Raw genomic sequence first — 21413 nt, forward strand, 5'->3', positions numbered from 1 at the left:
ACTATCTCATTGCTGTCTCTGGGAGCTTTCTGTGCACAAATTGACTCTCACATTGCCTAAATGACAGCAACGACGACACTTCAAAAGTACCCGATTGGTTGTGAGATCCTTGGAGCTTGAAACGCACAATATCAGTCGAAGTCCTTCATATATCTTCAGTGCAAAAAGCTCCCTAGGAACAGCTTGGTGTTTGGAAATGAAAATAGTCAGCAGTAATAAATTCTTTATTAAAGATTTGACTGGTGTTAAAGACTCGCACAATTTATACAGTCAACCTCTCTGGCTAGAATGTCGAGGTAAATGAAAGTCGGTTGATCCGAAATCACCAGGAGGCTCACTGGATGGTAAGTCGGTTGGCAGATTAAGGGAAAAGAGGCCAAATGTGAACACATCCAATATAACTAATGTGGTTCCTCCTGAGTATAGTTGCAATTTACAGCACACAAAACCAGTTAAAGCTCGCACACAGAGTTACACAATGCCGTTCAAAATGAACACTAAAGTACACAGTCCCAAAAGTACCCTCGGCAGCTGTGCACATCAAAGAGTCATCTCGACCCTGTTTTTCTCCACAGTTGTTGCCTGAGCTGACAAGTACTTCCAGCAAACGTTGTTCTCATTTTGTACACACAGCGTCTGCAACATTTGCTTCATTGAGGGGGCCCTGACTCACGAGGCAGAGTTTTAGAATGTTCCATTCAGGTTTAGCCGAGGGATGGTCTGGATATTTAAACAATCCTCCCTCTGCTTTCCACCATCACCCTCTGAAATTTCTATCTGTTTTTCATTGTACCATTCGATCACTCAATAGAAACAAAGGAATAACTGATTTTTTTTCTCTCCTTGAGCTCTTGCAGATTCCCCAATTCATCCAGTGTAAACCAACGAGTTGGGTTTGTGCTCTCAGTTTTCACTGGGATATTGCAGTGAATCAGAGCAAAGTTATCAATAGATTTGTGACACAGGGGCTTGATCTTAATACCTTGTGCTCGGGTCTGATTACACAATTTATTACACTTTCTTTATCTGAATTGTCAAATTTCTGGAAGTATTAATATTTCTCTTTGGCTCTTATTTGAAAACTGGAAAAAGCTGAAATAGCTTTCTCATTCTGGCACCAAAAAAACAGTTCCGCCTTACTGCACCGTTCAAAAGTTTAGTTAAGTTAATGCTTATGAAAAAACATGGAGGGGGGACTTTTTGGCTCCATCAGTCAAATCTGTTCAAGCAAGTCTGAAAATCCCAAATTATTTCTATCGACTGTTTGAGTGTGCACCTGCGTGTATGCTTGTGTGTGCGCGTATGCATATGTATCTGCACGTTCACGTGTGTGTCTCACGACAGTGTCTGTTTTGTGTGTTCTTTTATCTATGCATGTGTTTGCTTAATGTTTTTGTCTGCTGTGTGTCTATCTGCTGTGTGTTTGTGTGTGTGTGTGCGTGTGTCCCCTGAAGGAAACAATAGTTCAGACCAGTATTCTCATTTCCCCGTTTTATTGTTTTTTCCTTCTGGGTTTGCTGTCCATGTGTATATGTATCTGCTGTATGTTTCTTCTGTATGTGTGTGTGTTTACGTGTCTGCTGTATGCATGTGTCTACTATGTGTATGTGAACAAGAACGTTAGTTTCGGACACATGATCCTCTGCAATCGAACGGATGACAGTAAATGGTAATTGAAGATCTGGTGAGATAATACATATTTGAAAATCCTCTGTGACAAGTGAGGGTACAGCTGTTTGGCAGACCAAATTGATCTCAAAAGGTCAGTTCTTCTCACGTGTCCATATGTCTGCAGTGCGGCCAATTATACAATGGAAAACTCCCTTGAGGAGCTCACTGCTGTGGGCTGACAAGCAAGAGTAGTGACCCGTGAGCAATTCGCTGACTGACATCAATTGTAGAGTCTGGTGAACGGGAACAAAGTGGTCTGAGAACTGGACTTGCAGTGATCTGTGTTGTGTGTCTCACCATGCTCAATTACAGTGGTCAGGACGAGGAAATGTTGGATAATACCAAACTCTGACAGTCATTTCAGTTGTGTGTGAGCTTTTGCGAATGAGAATTTTCTATTTTTGTGAGAAAAGTCATGTAGCTTCACCCATGTAAGGGCATAGGGCTGGAAAAGGCTACGCTCATGACATCACCCGGTCATAATGCAGGTTATCAACTTCCGCGGGAATTTTCTCATCCACAACCTCAATGAGAATGTCCTCTTCCTCTGATCTCTCATTCTCACCCAGCTTCTCTTCTTCTGGCGCTGGGCACTTCAATTTCTCGACAGTTGTCACTTTGCATGTTATTTCTTCTTCTGCTTTGTAAATCAGGCTCCCCTTAGGTTGCTTATTCCACACCTGTAAAAAGAAAACCCGGACTCAGTCTATTCACCTTTCAAAAGAAATGCTTGCCTTTCTGTGGCGCCTTTCAAAATCAAAGGAGGCCCCAAAGGGCTTCACAGCCAATGAAGCACTTTTGAAACGCAGCTACTGTTGTAATACAGTGAATGGAGCGGTCATTCCACGCACAGCAAGTTCCCCTAAGGAGCAGTGGAATACTGACGATCGCGTCGGTTTTGGTGTCATTGGCTGAGAGTTAAATGTCGACAGGGAAACCAGGAGAATTCTCAAGGGATTTGGACCTCCTGCCTTATTCCAGAGAGCAGGCATATCTCATCTGAAAGATAGCACCTTCACCAGTATAACACTCCCTTAGCTCTGTACTGGAACATGAGCCTGGACTCTGCCTTCACGTCTCTCTGGCGCGATTGGAACCTACAACCTTCCAGCTCAAAGATCCGCGTTACCCACTTTCGCCACCGTAGAAACTTTTGCATTAAAAGGAGGGAGTATAAATATTGAATGACGACTTATGTAATGCTCTTGCTCAAATTAATTGGTGATATTTCCACCCCCCCCCCCCCCCCCCCCCACACCATGTTTTGCAGAGCAGGCCCACCATTTGCTGGAAGTGGGATCATCAGAATTCCACGCTGATTATCGTTGCCGGGGAACGGCTGGAAAATCCTTCCCAATCTATTTGTTCATTTATTATTGACTGACTGCTGCACTCCATTGTTGTCACAGTGAATCAAGTCAATGGTCAAACACAGAAATCAGTCAAAGACAAAATGGGGCCCTCTCTGCTTCCCATCTAAGTCACTCCTCCTCCAGTCCTATAACTCTCAGAGATCTCTGCACTCCTCCAGTTCTGGCCTCTTGGGTAATGTTGGTTTCCTAGCCCATGCCAATGTTAAAGACTGACAGCAACATAGGTTGAACATACCGAGTAGTCTCCATTCGAATCCCCAAACATGCCTTTAAAAAGCTTCCCCGGATCAGGAATTGGTGGAAGGATCAATATCTGAAGCCTGAAAAGTGAAAGTTAATTAGCTGATTGGAAAAAGAGCCATTCACCAAACCAATAAGGTCACATGCCTGTCAAAGTTACCTCAGCAATATGATGCAATACAGGTGCTCGTGAAGCTATCCAACATAATTTATTGAGATTATTTTGTTGGCCACAGAATTATAGAAATGACAGCACAAAATGTGACACAGGAACAAAAGGACAGAATGAGGGCATTAAATCACATAGATTATCATAGAATTTACAGTGCAGAAGGAGGCCAGTTGGCCCATCGAGTCTGCACCGGCTCTTGGAAAGAGCACCCTACCCAAGGTCAACACCTCCACCCTATCCCCATAACCCAGTAAGCCCACCCAACACTAAGGGCAATTTTGGACACTAAGAGCAATTTATCATGGTCAATCCACCTAACCTGCACATCTTTGGACTGTGGGAGGAAACCGCAGCACCCGGAGGAAACCCACGCACACACAGGGAGTATGTACAGACTCTGCACAGACAGTGGCCCAAGCCGGAATCGAATCTGGTAGCCTGGAGCTGTGAAGCAATTGTGCTAACCACTATGCTACCGTGCTGCTCTAATCTCAGCCCTGCTGCTCCATTTCCAGTCCTACTAACAGTTCTAATGTCAGCCCGTTCCCTATCGGCTATTGGCTCCTTTCCCAGCCCTGCTGCTATCTACTCTAATCCCAACCCTGCTGCTATCAACTCTAATCCCAGCCCTGCTGCGATCTTTCTCTAACCTCATCTGTTATCTGTTCCGATCTTAGCCCCTCTGGATCTACTCTAATGTCAGGCCTGCTGCTATAAACACTAACATCAGCCCTGTTGCTGCTATTTGCCCTAACCTCAGCCCTGTTTATATCTACTCTAATCCCAGCTCTGTTGCTATCTGCTCTAACCTCAGCCCTGCTGCTATCTGTTCTGTCCTCAGTCCTCCGACTCTCTATTGTAATCCCAGCCCTGCTGCTTTCCACTCCAATCCCAGTCCCGCTGCTATCTGCTCTAATCCCAGCCATGCTGCTATCTACTCTAACCTTGCACCTGCTGCTATCTGCTGTAATCCCAGCCCTGCTGCTATCTGCTCTAATCCCAGCCCTGCTGCTATCTGCTCAAACCTCAGCCCTGCTGCTATCTACTCTAACCTTGCACCTGCTGCTATCTGCTCTAATCCCAGCCCTGCTGCTATCTGCTCAAACCTCAGCTCTGCTGCTATCTACTCTAACCTTGCACCTGCTGCTATCTGCTCTAATATGAGCCCTGCGGCTATCTACTCTAATCTCTACACCATTGTTAACTGCTTTTATCCCAGCCCCACTACTATCTGCTCTTATCCCAGTCCCTGCTCGTTGTGGTAGTCTGTGTAGAGGTATTACGGTGCCTAGTAATGCTGGAACACCATTGGTAGATAATGTATGCTTTCCATTGGTCGAGCCTGTATGGTAGCGCCAACCTGCAAGGCGGGGTATAAGAGCCCGTGGAACCCCAGCAGCTTTCTTTCTGTACATGAGCTGCCGGGGGGAAACATCTAGCTTATTAAAGCCTTCAGTTGGACTACAACCTCGCTTTAGTAGTCATTGATCATGCATCACCTGTTCCAGCCCTGCTGCTCTATGCTCTTATCCCAGCCCCACTACTATCTGCTCTAATCATCCCCCTGTTGTTTTCTGCTCCAATCTCAGCCTTGCTGCAATCCATCCTAATTCCAGCCCTGCTGCTATCTGCTCTAATCCCAGCCCCACTGCTATCTACTCTAATCTCAAACCTGCAATTTCCAACTCTAATCCCAGCCCTGCTGCCATTTGCTCTAATCTCTGCTCCGCTGCTATCTGCTCTACTCATCAACCTGCTGTGTTTTTTTAAAAATAAATTTAAGAGTATCCAATTAATTTTTTTCCAATTAAGAGGGGATTTAGCATAGCCAATTAACCTAGCCTGCACATCTTTGGGCTGTGGGGATTAAATCCACGCAGAAACGGGGAGAATGTGCAAACTCCTCACTGATAATGACACAGGGCTGGGATCGAACCCGGGTCCTCAATGCCATGAGGCAGCAGTGCTAACCAATGCACCACCATGCCATCCATTGGGCAGCACGGTAGCATACTGGTTAGCACAGTTGCTTCACAGCTCCAGGGTCCCAGATTCGAATTCTGGCTTGGTTCACAGTCTGTGTGGAGTCTGCATGTTCTCCCCGTGTCTGTGTGGGTTTCCTCCGGGTGCTCCGGTTTCCTCCCACAGTCCAAAGATGTGCAGATGTAGGTGGATTGGCCATGCTAAATTTCCCTTAGTGTCCAAACAAAAAGGTTGGGTGGGGTTACTGTGTTACGGGGTTAGGGTGAGCGTGTGGGCTTGGGTGGGGTGCTCTTTCCAAGGGCTGGTGCAGATTCGATGGGCTGAATAGCCTCCTTCCGCACTTTAAATTCTATGATTATATATCCTGCTGTGTTCTGCACTAATCTCAGCCCTTCTGCTGAGATTAATCCCAGTCCTGCTGCTATCTGTTCTAATAAATCATTCTCCTGCTGTGTTCTGCACTAATCTCATCTCTGTTGGTATCTGCTCTAATCTTAACACATGCTATCTACTCTAATCCCAGCCCTGCTGCTGTCTGCAATAATCCCAGCCCAACTGCTATGAACACTGATCTCAGCCTGCTGCTATCTACTCTATTCTTAGCCATGCCACTATCTGCACTGCTCTTATCCCAGCCCTCTGCTATTGGCTCTTCTCACAGCCCCACTGCTAATTGCTCTAATCTCAGCCCTGCTGCTATCTACTCTAATCTTAGCCCTGCTGCTATCTGCTATTATCCCAACCCCACTGCTATATGCCCTAATCTCAGACCTGCTGCTATCTACTCTAATCTCAGCCCTCCTGCTATTTGCTCTTAACTCTGCACCACTGTTACACGCTCTCATCTCAACCCTGCTGCTATCTGCTCTAATCGTAGTTCTGCTAACTGCTCTAATTCCAAACCTGGTGCTATCTACTCTTATCCCAGCCCCGCTGCAGTCTACTCTTATGCCAGCCCTACTGCTAGATGCTTTAATCTCAGCCCACTGCTATCTGCTTGAATCTCAGGTCTGTTAACTGCTCTAATCCCAAGACTGCAGCTATCTGCTCTAATTTCAGCCCTGCTGCTATCTTCTCAAATGCCAGTCCCGCTGCTGTCTGGTCTAATCTCAGTCCTGCTGCTATTTGTTCTAATCTCAGCCCTGCTGCTATCTGCTCTGATCATCACCCTGCTGATATCTGCTCCAATCATTCCTGTGCTGCTATCTGCTCTAATCTCAGCCCTGCTGCTATCTGCTCTGATCATCACCCTGCTGATATCTGCTCCAATCATTCCCGTGCTGCTATCTGCTCTAATCTCAGCCCTGCTGCTATCTATTTGAAACTCAGCCGCTTTACTAGGTCCTCTTGTATTTTCACTTTCTAAATACTCACCCAGTACCCTGTTACAATTCATATGATAGATGCTATCAGCCTGTTTTCAAAGTTCCTACGACATGACTTCCCCAATTAGGAAGCCACAGGCGGTGACTTTAGGCTTGGTCAAGTATTTTCTGCCTCTGCCTTTGTGAGGTTTTTGACTGTTCTTTCAAAATCGACTAATATTTTACAATGGAAGTTAAAGAGATCTTTTTGAACTGAAACATAGAACTCTTACTGTTTCAAGTAAGTAAGCAGCGTGATTGCAGCTGCTGCCACGAGTATTGGGACAATGATGAGCGAAGTAATTTTCCAATTCCAACGTCGCCCAATGTCTTTCCCTGTGAAGAATATCACTGCGTTAGTTACGGAGAAACAAATATGTATTGCTGTCTTCAAACCTGCATGATTCAAACAGCCTTTGTGCCATAATAAACCTACGTCTGGGAATTTGATTGCGGCACTCCCATTTTTTGGGTACAAAGGTCTTGCAATATATATACTTTTTGTTCTCAGGACGTGAGCGTCGCTGGCTGTGCCAGCATTTATTGCCCATCCCCAATTGCTCTTTACGGGGCAGTTAAGAGTCAGTCACGTTGCTGTGGGTCTGGAGTCACATGTAGGCCAGACCAGGTGAGGATGATGGATTTCCTTCCCGAAAGGACATTAGTGAACCAGATAGGTTTTTATGACAATTGACAATGGTTTCATTTTTTAAATGATTTTTAATTCCACATTTTTATTGAATTCAAATTTCACCATCTGCAGTGGTGGGATTTTAACCAGAGTACACTGGATCTATGGATTACTGACCCACTGACAATACCACTATGCCATCGCCTCTCCTGGCGACAGGAAGCATGGGAACATTTCTATTTAAGAGTGCACCACCCCTTATGTTGAAATGGGCTTCTCCCGAGGCATCAGGACTATTTAAAGAAATGGAAAATGTACTTAAATAAGAGTCCTGTAACCCTTGGGAGGACCCCTTTCTGATTTTGGTCTTCGGCAGTGCCTGATTCACCATGTGGTAAGCTCATTCAGCATCTTGGGGCTTTATCAGGTAGGGTGCAACTTTCCTCAGAATTATTTGAAGGCATTGTGTGAAATCTAGAGGTTTGGACAGAAAACTTTGGAAAGCTCAGTTTGACTCCTGAGGAGGTTTTACTAATCCAGGACTGTTTGTCTCTGTCATTAAAATCATGTTATTGTTGTCGTGCGTGATCTGGTAGGTCTGCCTTTTATCTTGGCGATTAAAATAGGAGAAAGGAAGAAGCTGGGGGAAGAGCAAACACGTGGGTACTGTCCAGGAGGCCCCTATGCCTCGAGGGTCTTCAAGGAATCCCTTCTCCCAACAGAGGTTTCATGGAGGAGGAATATCTCGGGCACTTTCCCTCCAACAAAGAGACTGTCACTGAGCTCTGTCACCTGCTGCATTCACAACTGCATCCTCCATCATGGATGGCACTCCCTGTGGCTTTCAATCTTGCCATGACTCAAGCCTTCGCACCACAGGTTGTGGGTGACATAAGCAGCATCCAGCAGAGTCCAGCACAGTTTCAGGGAGGCCACCAAGTTTCTTTACATCAGGAGTAACTCCTACACCTTAATCTCCATGAACGGAGTGAAGCAGTAAACTTCACTCACAGTGCTGGCTTAAAGTCTTGCCTTTGTATAGCACCATTCATGACCACGGCACATCGCAACTTTCTTCACAGACAATAAGAGTATTTTTGAAGTATAGTCACAGCTGTAATAGAGGACACGGGGCAGCCAAACTGCACGCAACAAACACCCACATGCACAGCAGCGAACAGATTATTGTGATGTTGACTGAGGGGTAAATGTTGACCAGGCATTTAGGATAACAGCTCTGCTTCAAAATTGTACCATGGGATCTTTAACATCTACTTGAGGGGCAGATTAGTTTAATGTTCAAAACAGCACATCTGACAGTGCAGCACCACCTCAGTACCGCACTGAAGCTTCAGTTGAAAATGTTTGTGTTCAGGTCCTGGAGTGGAACCTGACACAATCTCCCAGCACAAAAGGTGAGAACGAAAATAATGGACGCATGGTTAGCGCTGCGCTCTTTTTCCATGATGTCCAATTCCAGCTTCTCCAGGCATATAGCGTTAATCATAGGCTCCCTCCATCTGGCCTTGTGGGCTTCCCCAGCCTCCCATTATAAAACAAGTCTTGCATTTCTGTCGCACGTTGCACAACCTCAGGGCCTCCCGAAACACTTTACAGTCAATTAAGTTATTTTGAACTGGAGTCACTGTTTTAGTACAGGATACGTGGCGGCCAATAGTGCACAGCAAGATTCCACAAATAACTCTGAATAATGACCGGATAATCATTTATTTTTATAAATTTAGAATACCCAATTAATTTTTTACAATTATGGGGCAATTTAGTGTGGCCAATCCACCTAGCCTGCACATCTTTTGGGTTGTGGGGGCGAAACCCATGCAGACACAGGGAGAATGTGCAAACTCCACACAGACAGTGACCCTGAATTGAACATGGGACCACTGTGCCGTGAGGCAACAGGACTAACCCACTGCGTCACCGTGCTGCCCTGTAATCATTTATTTTAAGTGATGTATATAAAGATAGATAGTTTTTTGAAGAAAAAAGGGATTAAGGGTTATGGTGTTCGGGCCGGAAAGTGGAGCTCAGTCCACAAAAGATCAGCCATGATCTAATTGAATGGCGGAGCAGGCTCGAGGGGCCAGATGGCCTACTCCTGCTCCTAGTTCTTATGTTGGTTGCAGGATATTACCCAGGATACAGGGAACAGACCTCCTGTGCAGTTGAGCCAAGGCCCTCTCTGCCTTCTCACATAAATGTACAAGATCTCCGAGCATGATTTTGAATAAATGCAAGGGAGTTCTACCCCTTGCCCTAGTCAATGCTTACCTCTCAAAACAACTTCACCAAAACAAATGATCAGGTCATTTATTTCATTGCTGTTTTGTGGAAGTCTGATATGTGAAGATTTGCTGTCACATTTTCAAGTTTTGTTTCAGAAAGTCACAAAGGTCTTCTTTGACAATTTAAATTTTGGTTTACACTTTTTACTTTGCTCTGCTGTCCTCAGTTAGCTGGGTATATGGTGATGTTTCTCTTACCAAAATATACCTCTTCACTCCACTCACTCCAAATTGGATTTTCTCCGCAAAGTTTGTAATTGGCTCGCACTTGGATTATGTTCTTGACATTCGGGTCTGCATCAGGAATCTTCCGTATTGGGTCCTGGCACTTGAAGGAAGTAAATATCATATGGTGACAAAGAAATCCAGGACAAGACTATTCTTTTAACAGATTGCATGAAACATGAGGGAAATCGGAGTCTCCCGATTGTCAATAAATTGAAGCTGCCTCAACGATGTTTAGTGACTGTTGGGATGGGTAAAAAGGGCAATATCGAGGCGACTGGTGAGGCTATCCTGCCGCTTTATGTCATTGCGGGCAAGAGTCTCTGGCGTTCCTGCGGCATGTTTCTCAGCAATAGGATGAAGCCCACCATGGGTAAGCAGTGGGATCTTCTGGTCCTGCCGCTGTCAATGGGGTTACCCATTGAATCCATCCCACGCCAATGAGGATGTGAAGCAAAGCTTAAGAGTCAGAATGAATGGGATATGTTAGTGGAAAATCACAAGTGTAGAAGCTTGTTATTGAGGCCATTGAAGGAGAATGAACTTGCTGAGATAAGGGAGTTGACTCATGACTGTAAGCAGAATAGCCTTGAGAAACAAGGAGCATGGCCGGATGACAGAATATGAAATGTAGGAGCCGCTTGCAACTATGGCTAACACCTGCTGTTTAAGCTAAGACTGCTACATGGGGCCTCACGGTAGCATGGTGGTTAGCATCAATGCTTCACAGCTCCAGGGTCCCAGGTTCGATTCCCGGCTGGGTCACTGTCTGTGTGGAGTCTGCACGTCCTCCCCGTGTGTGCGTGGGTTTCCTCCGGGTGCTCCGGTTTCCTCCCACAGTCCAAAGATGTGCGGGTTAGGTGGATTGGCCATGCTAAAATTGCCCGTAGTGTAAGGTTAATGGGGGGATTGTTGGGATACGGGTTACGTGGGTTTAAGTAGGGTGATCATTGCTCGGCACAACATCGAGGGCCGAAGGGCCTGTTCTGTGCTGTACTGTTCTATGTTCTATGTACATATTCATGTGCCAATAGATAACCTCAAAGTCTGTAAAATCATGTATTGGAACAATGGCAATAACAAATTTATGCTTTGTAATGGGGGCAAGCTCAAGTGAATGTAAGGGACAGCCCCCTAATAATACATATAAAAAAAGGATGTTTTGAGCAATACTTTGGCATTCTCCGAGGTGGTTCTCCGGAATACCTAGAGAGCGGCCCCGATCGTAATAAAGAATATTCTGAAGTACGGACGTGTTCAAGATTGTTTCTTCCGGACTGAGAGACAAGTGAATTAGAGACGCATTCACACGGCCAGGAATATCCCGTCGGCGTGAACAGATCTCACCCAGTGACTCCACTTGGAGAACTGTTTATAGTTCTGGTCACCACAGTACAAAAAGGACATGATAGATCTTGAAAGATTAGAACCATAGAACGCCTACAGTGCAGGAAGGGGTCATTTGACCCATTGAGTCTGCACCGACTCTCTGAAAGAGCACCCTACCTGACTCCCCCCCCAACCCAGACCTGGACTCGCACAGGCTGGTCATGGGAGGGGACTTCAACACAATTATTGACCCTGGCTTGGACCGGTCAAGCTTGAAAACGGGCAGGGTGCCAGCAATGGCAAAGGAACTAAAAGGGTTCATGGAGTAGATGGGGGGGGAGGGGGGGGGGGGGGGGGGGGAGAGATCCATGGAGATTTGGGCAGCTGGGGGTGAAGGAGTTCTCCTTCTACTCACACGTGCATAAAGTGTACTCCCGGATTGATTTCTTTATTTTGAGCAGGGCCTGACTGGCAGGGGTGGTGGACATGGGGTACTCGGCGATCACAGTCTCAGACCATGCTCTGCACTGGGTTGACCTGCAGGTTAGTAAAGACAGTAACCAGCGCCCGCAAAGGAGGTTAGATGTGGGACTTTTGGCTGACGAAGGGGTGTGTGAGCGGCTGAGGAAATGTATTCAGAACTACCTGCAGGTCAACGACACGGGGGAAATTTCAGCAGCGGTGGTCTGGGAAGCACTGAAGGCAATGGTCAGAGGGGAGCTGATCTCAATATGGGCCGATAGGGAGAAGGTGAACAGGGCAGAGACGGACCGACTGCTAAAGGAGATACTACAGATCGATAGGAGGTATGCGGAGACCCCAGAGGCAGGGCTTTTCAGGGAATGCCGGAGGCTCCAGGTGGAGTTGGCTTGTTAACCACAGGGAAGGCGGTGGAGCAGCTGAGAAAGGCGAGGAGGGCAATGAGCATGGAGAGAAGGCGAGGAGAATGCTTGCACAGCAGCTTAGAAAGAGGGAGGCAGCCAGAAAGATGGGGAAAGTAAATGATGGCGATGGGAACCTGGTTGGACATTCAGCAGGGGTGAATAAAGCATTTAGGGATTTCTACAATAGGCTGTACAGGTCGGAACCCCCTACGGGGCCCGAAGTGATGAGGCACTTCTTGGAGGGGCTGAATTTCCCAAAGGTGGACGGGGAGCTGGTAGAAGGGCTGGGGGCCCCGATCTGGTTGGAAGAGATAGTGGAGGGTCTGAAGGCCACGCAGTCAGGTAAAGCCCCGGGACCGGATGGGTACCCACTGGAGTTTTTTTAGAAAGTTCTCTGGGATATTGGGGCCGTTGTTGATGAGAATGTTCAATGAGACAAGGGAAAGAGAGATGCTGCCCCGAAGATGTTACAGGCCACGATTTCGCTGATTCTGAAGCGGGACAAGAACCCAGAGCTGTGTGGGTCCTACAGGCCGATATCCCTGTTGAATGTGTATGCTAAATTGCTGGCCAAACGTTTGTCCTCTAGGATTGAGGATTGTGTTCCGGATGTTATTGGGGAGAACCAGACGGTATTTGTTGGTGGCCAATGTAAGAAGATTGTTAACCGTGATCATGATGCCCCCGGAAGGTAGGGAGGTGGAGGTAGTGATCGCAATGGATGCAGAAAAGGCTTTCGATCGGGTAGAATGGGATTATCTGTGGGAGGTACTGGGACGGTTTGGATTTGGGCGGAGCTTTATTGACTGGGTCAGGTTGCTGCCTCAGGCTGTATGAATGAATAGGACAACATCAGACTATTTTAGACTGCACCGGGGGGCGAGACAGGGATGCCCCCTCTTCTCACTGTTCGCGCCAGCTATAGAGCTTTTGGCAATTGCTCTGAGAGCCTCAAGGGGCTGGAAGGGGCTAGTCAGGAGGGTGTGTTGAGCACAGAGTCTCGCTCTATGCAGACGACCTGCTTCTGTATCGGACCCAATATAGGGGATGGAAGAAATCATGAGGAATCTGGGGGAGTTTGGCCGGTTTTCGGGGTATAAGCTAAATATGAGGAAAAGTGAGATGTTTGCGGTCCAGGCGAGGGGACAGGAGAGGCGATTGGGGGAGCTGCCGTTTAGATTAGGGGGGGAGCTTTAGGTACCTAGGCATTCAAGTGGCGCGGGAATGGGACCGGCTGCATAAATTAAATCTGGCCAGAATAGTAGACCAAATGAAGGACGATTTTCGGAGATGGGACGTGCTTCCGTTGTCACTGGCTGGGATGGTGCAGACAGTGAAGATGACGATCCTCCTGAGATTCCTGTTTGTATTTCAGTGTCTACCCATCTTTATTCCGCGGTCCTTTTTGAAACGGGTCAACAAAGTGATCACTGGCTTTGTATGGGCAGGCAAGACCCCGCGAGTAAGGAAAGCAATGCTTGAGCGGAGTCGGGGAGAGGGCGGGCTGGCGCTGCCAAATTATAGTAACTATTAATGGGCGGTGAATATAGCCATGATCAGGAAGTGGGTGGTGGGGGAGGGGTGGGCATGGAACCGCATGGAGGCGGCTTCATGCAAGGGCACCAGTCTGGGAGCGTTGGTAACTGCGCCTCTGCCGTTCCCACTGACACTGTACTCCACCACCAGCCCCATGGTGGTGACGGCCCTGAGAGTCTGGGGGCAATGGAGGAGATATGTGGGAGCAGAGGGAGCATAGGTCTGGTCCCCAATCTGTAATAATCACCGGTTTGCCCAGAGAAGTATGGATGGGGGGGGTTCCAGATATGGCGGAGAGCAGGGATTGAGAGGATGGGGGATATGTTTATAGAGGGGAGCTTTCCGAGTATGAGGGCGCTGGAGGAGAAGTTTGGGTTGGCATGGGGAAACAAATTCAGGTATCTGCAGGTGTGGCACTTCCTACATGAACAGGTGTCAACCTTCCCGCTCCTACCGCTAAGGGGGATTCAGGACAGGGTAGTTTCCAGTGGGTGGGTAGGAGAAGGGAGCGTCTCTGACATTTACAAGGAACTTATGGGGTCAGAGGAGACGCAGACCGAGGAGCTGAAGCGCAAGTGGGAGGAGGAGCTGGGATAGAGGATGGTCTACGGGCGGACGTGTTGAGTAGAGTCAACACATCCCCAACATGTGCCAGGCTCAGCCTGATACAATTCAAGGTCGTCCATCATGCTCACATGACAGTGGCCTGGATGAGCAGATTTTTTGGGGTGGAAGACAGGTGTGCAGAATATGCGGGAAAACCAGTGAACCATGTCCACATGTTCTGGGCATGTCCGAAGCTTAGGGGATTTTGGCAGGGGTTTGCAGATGTCATGTTCACGGTGTTAAAAACAAGGGTGGCACCAAGTCCAGAGGTGGCGATTTTCGGGGTGTCGGAAGACCCGGGAATCCAGGAGGAGAAAGAGGCAGACACTCTGGCCTTTGCTTCCCTGGTAGCCCGGAGACGGATACTATTAGCTTGGAGGGACTCAAAGCCCCCGCAGTCAGAGACCTGGCTATCGGACATGGCTAGCTTTCTCTGTTTGGAGAAAATCAAGTTCGCCCTGAGAGGGTCACTGTTAGGGTTCACCCGGAGGTGTCAACCGTTCGTCGACTTCTTCGCGGAAAATTAATCGTCAGCTGAAGCTGGGGGGGGATAGTTTCACTTCGAGTAGGGGGTTAATAAAGGTGAGACCTGTAAGGAGGGGAGACGGCTTTTGCACTATGTTTATAGTTTCACGTACATTGTTTATTTTGTTGTTGTTACAATACTAAAAATACCTCAATAAAATGTTTATTAAAAGAAAAACTGCTTGGTATTTGGGGATTTTTAAGAAGTTAGCAGCCACTGTTGTGATGACCTTTGATCTGGAAGCTTTACAGTAAGGAAAATCTGTAATTTCTTTCAAATATCTGTGGAATCAGTAACCATTTTTAAGACTGTTTTAATAGTTTAAGGGGCAACCTCACAATCCATCAGGCATTCAGGGCTGAATTCCCACCCAAGGTCTTTTTTCCTAGGTTGGCAGAACCAAGGGTCGCGAAGTCAATCACAGCAGCATGACTGGAGGTACAATCTTCCAGATGGTGCCCAGCTAAGAAGGGGCTCCCTGGATCACTGTCAAGTTAGTGGCAATGGGTGGGTTGAGGAAGTGGGAGCGCATTTGCGCAGATGGCTGGCAGCCTTCACTGTGTTTCACTACTTCTGGGTAGAATGGGAGACGGAGGATGAGAGAGAGAGAGAGAGAGAGAGAGCGCGAGAGCGAGAGGCAGGCAATAGCTGGAGGAAACACGAGCCATTTCTTCATCTCCGGCACTATTGCTATCATTGGTCTCCAGTCACTGCCTGTGGTTGATCTCAGGCTTGCCTATTCGTATCTTTAACTGGCAGATTGCATATTATCATCATGATGCTCCAGCCCCCTCGCTGTGTACACACCTCCTGTGGGTTATTGAGCTGCAGAGACTGCGGAGAGCTCCATGCACAGCTGGTAAAATGCCAATGCCCTCTGAAAGTTCCTGCTAATTGCTTCATGAAAACGCCAATTGGCTTCTTGCTACTGTATTAAGTAATCATTAGTGCACAGAAAGTGCCTCTGGGAAAAGTGGATGGGGGCAGGAACAAATCTGTATTCCTGTCCAACACAATTGCTTCCAATTTTCCTCACCCCACCACTCGACAACAACTGATGACAGTTTTATGGTCACCAATACTGAGGCAAGCTTTCAGTTCCAGATTTTATTCAATGAATTTAAATTCTACCAAATGACGTGGAGGAATTTGAATTCTACACTTCCGCCTCCCATCCTATGTCGGTGGGGGCACGATGGGCCAAATGGCCTCCTTATGCGCTGCAATGATTCTGTGATCCCCAAGGTTCACTTTCCCCTGCCATCTCAAACCCTAGTACCCCCTAGTACCTATCTCCCAAGACCCTCTGTACCGGTCATGATACCACCCTTGGCCAAAATCCTCAGCACTTCCTTGTGCCTTATCCCTCTATACCCATCATATCCATGCATTTGTCGAGATGCCTTTTGAACGCCGTTAATCTATCTGCTTTCACAACCTTCTCTGGCAACGCATTCCAGGCACTCACCACTCTCTGTGTAAAAAAACTTGCATTCCCCTAGCATTACGCAACTGCACTTCCAGACAGGCAAGATCCAATACATCAGGCACAGTGTTCTTACGCACCCTGGTAACTCCCACTGAACACAAGGAATGGGAGCTGGAGCAGACCATTTGGCCCATTGAGCCTCCTCCACCATTCAATGCAGTTTTGGCTGACCTTGGACATCAACTCAATTTTGTCTTCGCTCCCCATATCCATGAATTCCCTGAAACACCAAAAACATGTCTGTCCCAGCCTGAAATGTGTCCAGTGATAGAGCAGCCACAATCCTCTGGAATGGAGAATTCCGAAGATTCAAAACCTTCAGAGGGAAGTAATTTCTCCTCCTCTCAGTCCTAAGTGATCGACTCCTTATCCTGGAACTGTGCCCCCTGTGTTTTAGATTCTCCGAACATTGGAAACAATCTCTCAGCACCCACCCTCAGAGTTGTATAGGTTTCAGTGAGGTCACCTCTCATTCTTTTAAACACCAGAGAATATAAACTCAATTTACTCAGCCTCTCACCATCCGACAATAACTCATCTCAGGGACCACCTCCAATGTCACCTCCAATATAAGTAGGCCATTCAACCATTATACCTCTTGCAACGATTCTACACCTCACAACTATCCTCCCTCCACAAGGTCGAGTCAACTAAATGGGGAAAAAAGTCCCATAGTCAGTGCGTTTAGCCTCGTGTTTCCCGCCTCTCGCAGCGCCGAGAAATGGTTATACAATGTGGGAAGAGGCCTCAGTGTTGAACGCGTGGCTGAGGCCATTCGTAGCCCCATTCTGTTCACTGGGGAGCCTGCCGGAACTTCCCAGTGTAACTAGAGATTGGGACATCATTTTAAATGGCGTCCCGATCACCGAGGCCCTTGAAGCGATCCCCGATGCTGCCCCCCCTCCAGCCAGCATGAACTATGGGAGGATTTAACCCCCCTCCTCGACCATGCGCGCAAACAAAATGCTAGCTTGGCACCTTGGCAGTGCCAGGCTGGTACACTACCAGTGCCAGGCTGGCACCCAGGTAGCACTGTCAGGGGACACTGCCAAGTTGCTCAGGTGGCACTGCTGGGGCACCCAGGTTGCACCACCCTGCCCAAAGGGCATGCAGTTGGGGGCCTCTGATCCCCTGGTGGACCCTCACGAGTGCCGTTCCGCCTGGTCCCCGTTTGTGGGGACTAGTGTTGAATGACGCTCGCCCGAGATCTCCGAGGTGAAGGGGATGAATCCCAAAGCCTCAGGTACTTCGGGAACCCGCACACTAACTGTCTCGTTCTAATATGCAGATTTGCTAAAAAGTGATCCCGCTCACAATGGCTGGGATTTACATAGAATTTACAGTGCAGAAGGAGGCCATTCGGCCCATCGAGTCTGCACCGGCTCCTGGAAAGAGCACCCTACCCAAGGTTAACACCTCCACCCTATCTCCATAACCCAGTAACCCCACCCAATACTAAGGGCAATTTATCATGGCCAACCTGCACATCTTTGGACTGTCGGAGGAAACCGGAGCACCCGGAGGAAACCCACGCACACACGGGGAGGATGTGCAGACTCCGCACAGACAGTGACCCAAGCCGGAATCGAACCTGGGACCCTGGAGCTGTGAAGCGATTGTGCTATCCACAATGCTACTGTGCTGCCCCTTGCATTGTCTCTTGCGAGGTGGTGCGAGCAGATAGGTCCTGGGAGCGGGGTCTCCCGGATTTTATCAGCCACGCTGAACCGCGGCGAGCTGCTGTTCGCGTGCAGTGCGGCCGTGGATCGCACGCCACTTCTTTACTCCACCCTCCCTTTTCAAAAGGTATAAATAACTATAATTTAGCAATGCTACTTCCCAGCGCCAGGGACCCGGGTTCGATTCCAGCCTTGGGTGACTGCCTGTGTGGGGCTTGCACGTTCTCCCCGTGTCTGCAGTGCTCCGGTTTCGCCCCACACTCCAAGGATGTGCAGGTTAGGTGGATTGGCCCCTCTTCAGTTACTCTGTGCTGGTTAACTGGGATTACACAGTTACGGGACAGGGTAAGGAAGTGGGCCTCGGTCAGGTGCTCTTTGGGAGAGTCAGTGCAGACTCGACAGGCTAAATGGCCTCCTTCTGCACTGTAGGGGTTCCATGGATCAAAAGCCAATCTGCCGTCTGTTTATGATACTACCAGATGGCTCTCAAAAATCACATGAAAAAAGATACAACACACAAACATTTCCTGTTTTCTAAAACGCAGGTTGTGTTACAAAAGTCTGCACGTCCTCCCCGTGTGTGCGTGGGTTTTCTCCGGGTGCTCCGGTTTCCTCCCACAGTCCAAAGATGTGCGGGTTAGGTGGATTGCCCGTAGTCTCCTAAAAAGTAAGGTTAAGGGGGGGTTGTTGGGTTACGGGTATAGAGTGGATACGTGGGTTTGAGTAGGGTGATCATTGCTCGGCACAACATCGAGGGCCGAAGGGCCTGTTCTGTGCTGTACTGTTCTATGTTCTATGTTCTAAAAATAACCAGTCACAAATCTATTGGAGAGACCCTTACCTCGTACTTTAACCAGTTACTGCTTATGCTGCTTCTTCTTCGTAACTCATACATAATACAATGCTTGTTCCAATGGGCTGGGAACCATTTTATGCATAATATATTTCCAGTCTTTGAAATGTTTATACCCCATGGTGGAGACAGTTTTACTGCAAAAAGTGAAACATATCAACAGATATTATGAGGTCCAATGTTGCCGACCGAAGACAAATATAACCAGAATTTCATGATGCTGCAGAAACCCAAGGCTCCAATTATTGGAACACTGTTTTACGGAAGGTCAAATGTTGCATTTTATTCCATTGGATATTTGCTGGTGGCATTGCTCAGTTTCACCCTTAAATTCACGCCAACAGGACTGACTTCCGGTTGCGGCTATGCGGAGCTAAGCCCCATGTTCGGCAGCTCCCGCCAGGAACGGACTTTTGGGCTCTTTTAAGGGCCCCCAGCGGTACTTGCTCGACGGTTCCCAATGTGGGAAGGTGTCTGGCGCGGATCCCCAGTGGTCTATGGTCTTGACCAGGAGTGGGGCCAGCAGAATAGCGGTGGCAGTGCCTAACAAAAAGCGGGGGAAGAGAATCAAGATAGCGGCCGGCGGAGGCCTCGAGGAATGGAGGCAATGGGCCCAGGTGCAGCAGGAGACTCTCCAGCGCTGTTTTCGGGAACTAAAAATGGAGCTGCTAGACTCGCTGAAGGCGAATACGGACAAGCTGCTGGCGACGCAGACAGCCCGGGGGGGGGGGGGGGGAATCCGGGAGCTTCCGACAACAAGCCTCCGAAAGAGAGAATGAGGCCGCGGCCCTCGCGGTAAAGGTGGAGATGCATGAGACGCTCCATAAGAAGTGGCAGGAGCGGTTCGAGGAGATGGAGAACCGGTCGAGGCGGAAAGATTTGCGGATCCTGGGCCTCACGGAGGGGCTGGAGGGGTCAGACCTATGTGGTCGTTTTGCTGAACTCGTTGATGGGAGCTGGGTCCTTCCAGGGGCCCCTGGAGCTGGAGGGGGCCTACAGAATACTGGCCAGGAGGCCCAAACCGAATGAGCCGCCACGGCGGTGCTGGTGCGGTTCCACCGGTTTGTTGAGCGAGAGTGCGTGCTTAGGTGGGCCAAGAAGGAGTGGAGCAGCAAGTGGGAGAACACGGTAGTCCGGATCTACCAGGACTGGAGTGCGGAGCTGGCTAAGCGGAGGGCCGGGTATAACCGGACGAAGGCGGTGCTCCACAGAAAGAGTGTGAAGTTTGGCATGTTACAGTCTGTGGGTCACTTACAAGGACCGGCACTTTTATTTTGAGTCCCCGGAGGAGGCGTGGGCCTTTGTGCAGGCTGAGTAGTTAGACTCTGACTGAGGGTCGGAGGTTTGTAAATAACTGTGTTAACTTTTGGTGGGAAGGGTCTCTGTTTTATGCTGTTTCATGCTGTGTGAAGCTGGTTGTGTGTTGTTTCTAGGGCAGGTGGGGTGCTGACTTTTTTGCTTGGGCGGGGTCGGGCAGGGGGAAAGCGCGGGCTTTTCTTCTGTTTCCCGTGCTGAAGGTGGATGGGGGTGGGGTCGGAGCTGAGAAGTGCGGGCTTTTCTCCCACGCGAGAGCGGGAGGGGGAGGAGGAGGGTCTGCCGATGGGTCTGGGGGAGGAGAAGTAGCCCCACGTTGGGAGGGGTCGGAGGTGTGGCGGGAGCTGCCGGGGTCAGCAGAAGTTAGCTGGCTCATGGGAGTGCTACGGAGGGAGTAACACGGCTGGGAGGGGTCCTAGCCTGGGGAGGGTGGGGGGGAGGATCGAGGGGGTACAGGGTTGCTGCTGAAATGGCCAGGAAGGAACTGGAGTATGAAGGGGGGGCCGGGGTTTGCCGCCGTGAGGAACATGCTGAGCGGGGGGCGCTGGCCTGGGGCGGGCAGGGGATGGGTTATGGCTAGTTGACAGGGGAGGGGGGCAGGGAGCCCTCTGATCCGGCTGATAACGTGGAATGTGAGGGGGCTGAATGGGCCGGTCAAACGGGCCCGGGTGTTTACACACCTGAAGGGGCTGAAGGCGGACGTGGCTATGCTCCAGGAGACGCACCTGAAGGTGGCGGACCAGGTTATACTGAGGAAGGGCAGGGTAGGCCAGGTGTTTCATTCGGGGCAGGATGCAAAAAAAGCGGGGGTGTGGCGATTCTGGTGGGAAAAAGGGTGTCGTTTGAGGCGTCAAAGTGGTGGCTGACAGTGGAGGGAGGTATGTGATGGTGAGCGGCAAGTTGCAAGGGGAGCAGGTGGTGCTGGTGAATGTCTATGCCCCAAACTGGGACGATGCGGGTTTTATGCGGCGCATGTTCGGCCGCATTCCGGATCTAGAGACGGGGGGCCTGATACTGGGGGGGGGGGACTTTAACACAGTGCTGGATCCCCCATTGGATCGATCCATGTCCAGGATGGGCAGGAGACCCGCGGCGGCTAAGGTGTTGAGGGGGTTTATGGATCAGATGGGAGGGGTGGATCCTTGGAGGTTTGCGAGGCCGAGTGCCAGGGAGTATTCATTTTTCTCCCACATGCATAAAGCCTATTCCCGGATCGATTTTTTTGTTCTGAGCAG

At 49.0% G+C, this 21413-nt stretch overlaps 1 protein-coding gene across 2 annotated transcripts in view; it reads right to left on the minus strand.

Annotated features, from left to right (window-relative positions):
* Positions 1-205: 205 nt before the first annotated feature.
* Positions 206-21413, minus strand: part of LOC119951968 (interleukin-13 receptor subunit alpha-1-like) — a 57772-nt gene continuing 36564 nt past the window's right edge. For both annotated transcript variants that reach the window (XM_038775389.1, XM_038775390.1), the window contains 5 exons: positions 18853-19001; positions 9936-10065; positions 7037-7139; positions 3280-3364; positions 206-2351 (listed from right to left, as the gene is read on the minus strand). In XM_038775389.1, coding sequence (XP_038631317.1) covers positions 2133-2351; positions 3280-3364; positions 7037-7139; positions 9936-10065; positions 18853-19001 — 686 coding nt within the window. In that variant the 3' untranslated portion in view covers positions 206-2132. The remainder of the gene's footprint in view (positions 2352-3279; positions 3365-7036; positions 7140-9935; positions 10066-18852; positions 19002-21413) is intronic.

Source organism: Scyliorhinus canicula, chromosome 17 (genome assembly GCF_902713615.1).
Source record: "Scyliorhinus canicula chromosome 17, sScyCan1.1, whole genome shotgun sequence".
Classification (NCBI taxonomy): Eukaryota; Metazoa; Chordata; class Chondrichthyes; order Carcharhiniformes; family Scyliorhinidae; genus Scyliorhinus; species Scyliorhinus canicula.